Raw genomic sequence first — 10,000 nt, 5'->3', positions numbered from 1 at the left:
ACTGGTTCACAAACCAACTGTGTTCATGATCTGAAACATGCAGGATATGTGCTGGAATCAGACCGCAGTGCCAGGTACCTCAGCTCACGATTTTTCCAAGAGTAACAGGTTCTGGACCGGCACTCTGAAGTTGCAAATGTGGTATTCTGGCCACAGGGGGTGGTGGGGGTCTGAGGGGGTGGTGGGGGTCTGACCTCTACTTCTTATTGGAAGAATCGGCAGAACGGTTTAGGTGACTTTCGCCAGTAAATGGGGAAAATGTCAGCCACGGAGCGGCTTCTCCACTGCGCTTCTCGCTGGACTCGTGAGATGACAAAATCCTTCGAGTTTATGCCGTCCGCCATTAAACCAACAACCAGCAAATCACTTTTGATGTCACATATGAGGTTGTTCCTCTCCACTGCCAGGATGGAAAACACATGGCTGCACCACTGGAACGATGCTGTGAGTAAATAGGTATGTCACTTGTATTGATGTAATTCACATAGATAAGAAATCGCTTCGCCGCTATAGGGACCCTAAGTCTCCTCCCTTTCCGGTCGGCTCATGGGTACCTGGAAAACGAAAAAACTAATGCAAGTCAACGGGGCTAAAAATGTTATTTTCTAGTGCCGGGCGTACACGGTGCGACTTTTTCACTTTTTTTAGCCGATTTTCCACTCGTGCGAGAATCCACGAGATCGGGGCGAGTTTTGCGCCGAGCGTCGTGTAGTGTACAGGGGGTTACGAGAGGCGATTAACACCACGTGACCAGCTGCCGATCAGCAGTCGTGAGCTCGCACGGACTTCTGGCGTGTTTAATATTTCGCTCGTCCCTCGTGAGGGTATCGCACTGTTGAAGCGGCGCTGCGAGCAGCTGCGACCCAAAAAGTATCAGAACCGCTCACGGCGCATGCGCAATCCTGCATCAACGCCGCTCGCTATTTCCCTAATAACACACGTTGTTCGTTTTTGTTTCTACACGTTTTTTTACTCACAAAGATTGTCAAGAAAGCGTGTTTGTCGTGTTCATGTCAAATTAAAAAGATCACAAACACAGATTTACTTTCTTTATTTCGTTTTCCTCATCCAACCCCCATAAATCCCTGTGTGTCCTCCTGCAGCACTCCCGAAGGACAACAGGCAAGACAAGACAAAAAAGTCTGACGTGTTGAGTAAAAACTGCTATTTTTAGCATATTTTTAGGGCCGACGTGTTGCTACCAGACGTACAGCGTGAGCAGTCAGGTCGCATCCGAGAACTGGGTCGTGCAGTGTGAGCACATGACTCGTGAGATCTGCCCTGCGAGGAAGTCGTACAGTTTGAGCTGAAGCTGAGCGCTACGAGTGAAAAAGTCTCACAGAGTCCGCCCGGCTTTATCCACTTTGCCTTACGCCCTGGATCACACACGTTGTACTGCTATTTAAAGGAAATGTAATGATGGTGTTTTGACCACGCCAGTCACGTACTTTGACATTTATCAGCTTGCAAAAGTTCGTAATAAGCATGACTACACACCAGAAACCAGCACGTCGCATATGTGACATCACCACATGATCTCCTCTCCCCTAGCTTAGCTGCTACTTACCACATGACCAGATTTATGGAGGTTCTTTCCTCCTGTGGGAAGTTTGCTGGACTTACAGCCCTCCTCCCTCAGTTTTCTCTGTGCCTGGTTCGATGACGTCACTGTAGTGAAGCACGTTTGTAGTCCTGGACTTATTTTCACACAGAACCTGGAATAAGTTTGCCCGTTTGAAATTAGGCGCGTTCTTGGTATCAAAATGTGTCTTTAAAATTCACGGACATCATGTGTGAAATCCAAAAAAGTGGAATTAGAAAATAGCGTTTGTAGCCCCGCTGACTTGCATTCGATTTTTCGTTCTTTCGGGGACCCGTGGTACAGAAGTAGATGGGCGTGACTTAGGCTCCCTATAGTTTTACCGGGGGTTTTACACTGAAACCGTGTGTATTCCTGTCTAGGCACGCAGCAAAAATAAAAGCCGACCCTATCCTGAGCAGTGCGGTGCAGAGCTTCTGGGAAGCACCTGAAGTTTTCTGCACTGCGGCTGCTTTGAAACACCCCTGTAGACTATAATGGATTGTATTTGAAGCAGCCGTTGATGCTTCTGGTGTGAAGTAGGGGCTAGTGGCATGTCATTAACCTAGTAAAGGGCCATCTTAGCACATACTGGCTCAAGAAAATCACTTAACATTATGAAAAGACTGCATAGTACGGCTTTAACAGGTTGGTGAGTACGACAATAGCTTTGTGAGGTTTGATGGATGCGTTTGTCGCCCAAATTTGGTCACATTCCTGTTCAGTTTTCTGGCCTCATAACATCAACACTGACGTCATTCTTGACTGGTTTGGATTTTTGTCCAATGGTGATGAAGTCTTGACTAGTACTGACTATCAAGGTGTTTCATATTCATAGTGGTCTGAATCGTGTTCAACTGTACTTTATTCCTGTATCAATGACACAATAATTACACTGTAACAATTGGTCTGCATGTGTAATTACACCCACATTGTACTGTTGCCGTTAGATGAATATTCATGCTTTATAACCCAAGGCATCAAGTTGGCAAATCCAATTTCAATTTGTATGGAGCAAGCATTTTGCCTGCTTGTTTGAGCCATAGTAAGACCAGGGATATGCAGGCTAATCCCTGCCATGCTAACGCGAAAAAGAAAAATGTAGACATGAGGAATTCTCCACAGAGGGCGGCAGGAGAAGGAAGCCAAAAGGAGTGTATGGATTCATTTACAGCTCGGAGCAAAGAGGCAGGCCCGGGGTTTCGGGATAGTACGGAGGTTGTGGAAACACGTGCAAAGACGACGAGTGCTGCTTAAGGTCTGGTGTGAGTGCAGCAAAGAGACGTCGCTACATCCAACATGGGACGGTGCGACAATGATGGATGATCATTTTCTAGAGGAGAATCTCCGTACACATCAGACATTGAAGACATCAGGTGCACACACACACACACACACACACACACACACACGTGGAATTCTACATATAATTACATGCATTTAAGCTCAAGGTCACATCAGCGCTGTGTTTAAGGTCATCTAATGCTATCTGTGTAAGCAGCTATTGTTTTTCTTGTTTCTCTTCTTCCCCTCAGTGCTTTTAAATACGCACTATCTGAAAGACTAAAGTGTCGAAGTTGACCTTCTTTCACAGTTGAGATGTTATTGTTGATTACTATAATTTAAATTTACCTCACAACTGCTGTGGGTAGAATGTGAGGCCGAGGCAGACACGTACACACGCACACGCCTGCAGGTGCACACACTGAGAAAGAGTGGTGAGCTCCTCTTTCACGAGCTGAATTATTAAGATAAAGACAATGGTGAGGCGGCCACATCCTGCTCACTACATAAGAAAGTGATAGGCTCACATACAGTAACCCCCCCCCCCCCCCCCAGCTCAGTGGCAGATAACAAACATTCATGCAGAGACGAAGGATGACACCTTTCTACACACTTATTTCTCACACATCAAAGCTTCTAATTTGAGAGTCCCTAAGCTCCAAATGTGATTCACATTTTAGAAGTGGTGAGGAACAACAAGTCAAGTTTAGTGCAGGAAGCGACAGAACGAGCAAGGCTGTCGAAAGCGCTCTGATATCTGGTTTCATTAAAAACTGCTGTAGTATTAGTAGAGTACTACAGTGTTATAGTGTAAAGTGCTTTGGAGTCCTCTGACTCTGAAAGGCACCATACAAGTGTGGGTTGTTCATCATTTATTGTTACCGTTGTGTCTTGATGCTGCTCTACAACAACAGCAGAGCTCCAAAAAGCCTTAGCAGAACCAATCTGGGTTCAAAGTGAGAGAAAGGAACAGAACAGCAACATGGAGGCTGCTGCAGTCGATGACTTACTGCTTTTCACGTATTGGGTTTTTTATCTGATCATTGTCTCTTTAATCTTACACGTTATTGCTAATCGTAGCAGAATTTGGTCACACAAACACATCTAAATCAAACCTTTCAAGTCTGAAGCTATTTGTTTCCTTCTGCTGGTTTCACTTTCGGTTACTTTTATTGGTTTATCCTGTCGTAGCAGTTCACAGCGCCTCTGAAGTTGCTGAAATGCCACAAGCTGTACCCATCAGATTTGAGGTGCTTAAGTCAAAAGAGGCAGAGAAAGAGCGGGAGATGCTGAAACAGAGGGGAGGGGGGGGGGGGGGGATGAGGAAAAACTTCCAGCATTAAAATTCAGAAGATAATTACATCCGCTACACCCCCACCCTGTTGAGAAAGTGTTATGTTTAATAGTCTCTATAAAGAAAATAGGTTTTTATCTCACTCTCATTTTCATTAATTCCTAATTGGGGTGGGGGGTTGTCTGTTATTATTTCTTAGATTAAAATAAACATAGCCTGTCCCATGTTTAAACCCATCACACTACACAGGCATGATAAGGACTTCATGCCTCTGTGAATAAATAAACAATTTCATCTCCGCTGGTGGAATTAAGTTGCTCACAGCCTTAAGCTAAGCCACTCTGATTTATATTTATATATACTTATATTTATTTCTCAAAAGACTTAAGAGCACATCGCCGCTTTTGCAAATAAAGCTCTTTTTTAGACCTGCTTTATATGTATATCTTTAATTAGTGTCTTGTTTAGCTTAAACCGACTGATTATCGCACATTCGTGACCTAATTACTGCACACGATTCTTAATGCTAGCATTGCGCCCCGAGGAGCAACCAAAAGTTACCTTTAAAAACTGCTGTAATCATTAGCAGTGAGCCACCCTTAATCCCACTAAACATACACTTATCTAGTCCCGGCCGGTCTGTGTTTGCCGGCTAGAGGAGAGGAGGGGTTGGTTTTCTCCACCGTGATTATCAAAGACATTTATTAATCGCTGTGGTTAAAACAAGTTTGTCTCTGTGCTCTCGGTCTTTGCTCATGATCCACAGGGACCTTGACGGCTAACCTGCAAATGAGGATGCAACAGTGAAGCTGGTCTGTTCTTGAACTGCGTTCTCTTGAGTCATCTGAGGCTTACCGAGAACTCTGGTAACTATAATCCTACATTACCAAATAGTACAAAGGTTCAGAAGCCTGCCACTAAGACAGCATAATCCCGCATGCCTGAAGACACACGGAGGTCCCATCCACACTGCTGCTGCTAAACATATCGATCCACAGTCTAAGCTTGGCTGAAGACATAAAAAAAAACTTGTATTAGTCTTTGAAAACTCTTGGGATGTCCATTACATCATTAGCACACTATCTTCACAGGTTTGACATCAAAGTTAAACGTGTGGCAAATGTGGACCAAAAACTGGGATCAAAAACCCAAGTTAAAGTGTTCTGTGGAATATGAATAACTCTTAATGGTAGAATAAATGTCATGAGGTAGAACAAGATATGATAAAAATGTACACATACTTTTATAACTTGCTCTCTTACCTGAGGACGGTGAGGAGGGATGGGGGCTGTCATCTTGGACACTTCCTGTCTGCGAGTGTCCTCCCCCGGCCCCACTCTCCTCAGTCACGTTGGATGAGCCAGGGGTGGTGGAGCGGCTGATGGACTGGGACTCGGGGTCGCTGGCTGAGCCGCGACGCTCGTCCAGGCCTTGATTAAGTGCTTCATCATTGCTTCTTCTGTCTTTACCGTGTATTCTGGAGTGGACAACCATTTGATGGTAGGTTCTAAAGACCCGGCCACAGTCGGGGCACTCTGAAGGCTTTTCCTTTAAGCTAGAGAGACTGGAGAGGCTGTAGTCGATATTTGGGCCTCCTAATCCAGCCAGAGCTCCAGGACCCTCAGCACTACCATGATGTGACATCAGATCACGATGAGCTTCAAAGCCTCTTCCGTCCTCCTTCATTGGTATTATGGCTCCACTAGAGCTCTTAGATCCCTGAAGGTTTTCAGAGAGCTGCTTCTGCTTGGAGCTATCGTTCAAAGGTATCAAGGGATAGTCTTGTTTGTCCTTTGAATAGGAGGCCAAAGCTCCTGCACCACTCATCTCTTCTTCTTGCCCTGTAGTCATATGGGGCGGATGCTGCTGCTGATCTTTAGGCATGAAAGCCCTGTCCATGGCCATGCCACGTGCCATTATCTGCCAGGCTTGGTAGCTGTTAAAAGAGTCCATCTCTGCCACTTTTGCAGCTGCCTGAAGACGCTCCATACAACTAGATTTGAGTGGTGGCACCAGATTAAGACAACTGAGGAGGGAACGCTTTTCATTTTCACCCAGCCCATGACCAATACTGCCTGCCATTGGTCCTAGCAGTTTTCCTAGCATCTCCTTTTCCTTCATGGCAATCCCTGCTTTAGCCAACATCTGGTGCTGCTCACCCAGGCCTTGTTTGTCGGGTGAAAGGAAACCACCTTGAAGACAGGAGATGTAGCGGGAATAAAGGTTGGCGTGAGCTTCTTGAGCCAGATTGCTCATGCTATTGACGGCTGCAATGTCTTGTTCACTGGGCTGGGGTGGCTTGCTCTTGATAGCCAGCTTGTTCAAATGCACCTTCATATGATTCTTCAGGAACCAGGGTTCTTTGAAGCGGCGACCACAGATTTGGCAGCAGTGCTCAAAGGAATCCTTGTGCTTTCGCATGTGACCCTTGAGGAACCATGCTTGGCTGAAGACTTGGCCACACACATCACATCGGAATTCAGTGGCCATCTGCATACCACCAGATCCACCTGTGCCTTGTCCTTGTGTGGTTTCAGCTGTGATGTGAGCTTTCTCAACATGACTTATCAGTTCCTCTTCATGGGAGGCAGCAAATTCACAAAGAGTACATTTGTAGGGCTTGTGGAGAATGCGAATGTGACGGTCTAGTTCTTCACGCTTCTTGAACTTTCCTTTACAGAAGGTACAGCGGAAGCCTGTAGATGGATTCGGGGACTGTTCTTCCTGACTGGCCGGCTTTGGTGAAGAGGAGGGCTGTGAGACTGTTTCTGGGGTTGTTAGGGCAGATGGGGGAGGGCAGGCTGACCCTATCGGCTGCTGTAGGGTATTAGGGGTGCTACTGAGAACAAGATGAGGTGTTTGTGCTGTCTGGACGAGACTTCCACTTCCTCTCATCTGCTTATCCCTCAAGATGGCCCTTTCTTCAAGCTCGTGCAGCAGCCTGTTCTCCTCCCGAACACGGCCCCGGCCCTTGCCAAGGTTACCCAGTTTGTGGGTACGTAGATGGATCTTCAAGTTCCCTTTCTGAGCTGCTCTGTGGTCACAGTAGGGACACTTGAATGGCTTCTCTCCTGTGTGTGTGCGCATGTGCAGTGACAGGATGCTGTTAAAACGGAAGCGTTTCCCACACAAAGGACAAGGGTACTTTCTATTCTTGCGAGCATCGTCTTCGATATCATTCATTTGGGACATGATGCCCAAGTTCTGCCCATTGAGAAACTGCTGGAGGTCAACACGTCCATTCAGCCCACTTAGTGCCCCCGCATCAATGTCCCGGTTGAGCTGATTGGCTAACAGGGCCATTTGACTACTAATAGGTTGACTGGCCAGGGCTGCGTGGTGTGTCTTCTCATCTAAAGGTGTGGCAGCCTTCTCCTCAGGAAGTTGTTGAGGGCGGTGTAGATCAGGGAAGGCGTGTCCTAGCTGGGCAGTAAGCTGGTGAAGCTTCTGACTGATAGGGTAACGGCCATTTGACACTGCACTGCTGAGGTGGGCATCGGTGTCAGGCACCGCTGATGAGACACCAAGACATAAACTCGAGTCCTCCATCCTGTAGAAACAGAAGCCAAGCAACATTTCAGGAATGCTTCAATGAAAATGGAAAGAAAAGGTAAAACAATCTCATTTGGAACACACATCATATTCTGGATTAAATTAGGAATAGAAAACCCTGGCGTCACCCTGACCAAATGAGATAGAATGACTTTGATGTACCGATCGGTGTGTACATTTTCAGCACCAAGGGCCTGCAGGCCCAGGAATGTTTTTTTTTTCAAATGGGAAACCATAATGGTTTGAATAATTACTTTGTAAACACAGTGAGCAGTGTATAATTAAGCTACTTGGGCCCATCCTATCAGAATTCCTCCAATTACACGCCTTAATGAGATAGAGCAACTTCATTGTTGAGAAGCCACCTCAATACTACAATTACGGTAATACAATAGCACTTAAAACCAAAGGGTTACTCCAGTAAACACAATATTCTCATCTTGGTGTCACAACGCTTGTTGTGACATAATGTGCCATTAAAAAGCTACATCATATTTGATGTGAATCTCTTTGCTGTCCCAATGACAACCATCTTTCTCAACCAGTAAAATACCGGCTGAAACAGTGTTTCGTTGGCCTGACGTAGTTTTAAAGTCTTTGGTTAAAAAACTACAAAGTGTGTTTAACCCTTTGATGCATGAATTATGAAATCTTCAACCATGATTTTTTTTTAACATTTTTTTTCATTCATCTTTAGGTGTGAATGAAACAAATTTCAACAAATATTTTTTGTAAAATTTTATAATTTACAAATGATTTATTACACGTCCACCTCAGTGGACGGCGTGCATTCTGAACATGAAATATGTTGGCTTGACTTGCTGAAGTCCAAACGGGGGGGCTCAAATGCAATAAAGTCTTCAACCGCTGTGATTAATAGCAAAAACAAATAAATAACAATTTTGAGTACCTGTCCACTGTAGTGACCATTATGCACCTAAAGGAGGAGCACAGCCAGAATTTAAAGTGATTAGCTTTTACTGAGTCCAGATTTTGGATTTCAGGTAAATAAACCAGGTGTCTGTAATAGCAGTATTCAGACTATCCAGATTTGTATTCCAAGTCGTACTGCCGTTGAACGTGTTTTCATTCCGTATGTGTGGCATGGCTGGATAAATCGTTTAAAAAAGAACCACACTGCATTTAATGCAGATCCATCTGCTCTCCAGATGGAGAGGGATAAAGGATCTGTTTGCACACTTCCTGGCTACTTGCAAGGGTCCAACCCTGAGAAACAATAACCATGATTGTGTTCTGGTCAACAAATATCGTACAGTATTAATCTGATTAGTATGCTGCCCCGTAACAATGGCTGCCACAGGGCTGAAGTAAGACCCTTTCATGGCTGAGTACAGGACCTGTGTCAGGTGAGTTTGCTTTGAAGAAACAAAGCATGAGACCAGGTCTGGCATCAGGAAACCACCGCCGCATTAACCACGTGCACGTATGTTTAGTGTAGAATGCACACACACACACACACAAAGGCTGTTTCTTTACCCCACCTACAACAGATTTCTGGAGAATGATAGACTTTACATTTGACATCTTATTCACTTGAGAATATTCCTTCCCTCCCCTCAGTGGGAGGATAGCAGACATAAGCAGTGCCTGTTCTCCTGGTCCCTGGCCCCTCCAACACACTGCTGACGGTGGATTCTCATCTCGAGGACTTGAATTAGTCACTGTGACCAGTTTCCACTTGTGTGTACAGGAATGTGCCACTTGTGGGCTGCCCTTTGAATTCTTCTTATTTCTCCCCACAACCATCACAGAGCAGTTGAACTGAGCGCATGGAGAGCATAACGGCCATGTTGTGTCCCTTACGGGTGACCGTGTGATGTGTGTGTTTCCAAGGCTGCTTTCATTTACCACTGGTCGTGTTTTTCTTCTGCCTCTCGTGAGGTTTGAGTCTTCCATCATTCCATAATCACCTTCAGAAAGTATACATCACTAAACAGCTGCGTCTTGGTGCAGCTGTGAGCTGAGCTGGACTCAGAGGTGAGGATGTCTTAACTTTAGTAAACATTTTTCAGAACAAAGGTCAAGTTCAAACAAATGAACGCTTTTGACTGTTTTTATGAAAAGGTGAAGGAGCAAAGCTCTAAGTTGTCACGCAGGTGCAGGTACATACGTGTCAACTCCAGCTTCTCTCAGCCACTGCGCTCGTATCGTCGCAGACCTTATTTGAAAAGAGCCGTTTTTCAGAAGCAGCTTTCGGAATCAGAATCTGTGATTTCAGCTGGGTTGATGAGCTGTTGCTCATTTGAGGAGATAGCAGCTTGCCCTTTTCT

At 45.4% G+C, this 10,000-nt stretch overlaps 1 protein-coding gene across 7 annotated transcripts in view; it reads right to left on the bottom strand.

Annotated features, from left to right (window-relative positions):
• The window catches only part of znf536 (zinc finger protein 536), a 271,438-nt gene that overhangs the window by 128,541 nt on the left and 132,897 nt on the right, over positions 1–10,000 (bottom strand). For all 7 annotated transcript variants that reach the window (XM_070554604.1, XM_070554602.1, XM_070554605.1 and 4 more), the window contains one exon: positions 5,420–7,707. In XM_070554604.1, the coding sequence (XP_070410705.1) occupies positions 5,420–7,706 (2,287 nt within the window). In that variant the 5' untranslated portion in view covers position 7,707. The remainder of the gene's footprint in view (positions 1–5,419; positions 7,708–10,000) is intronic.

Source organism: Nothobranchius furzeri, chromosome 9, assembly GCF_043380555.1.
Source record: "Nothobranchius furzeri strain GRZ-AD chromosome 9, NfurGRZ-RIMD1, whole genome shotgun sequence".
Lineage (NCBI taxonomy): Eukaryota > Metazoa > Chordata > Actinopteri > Cyprinodontiformes > Nothobranchiidae > Nothobranchius > Nothobranchius furzeri.
Note: the sequence above shows the minus strand (reverse complement) of the source record. Positions and strands in the feature narration are given on the sequence as shown.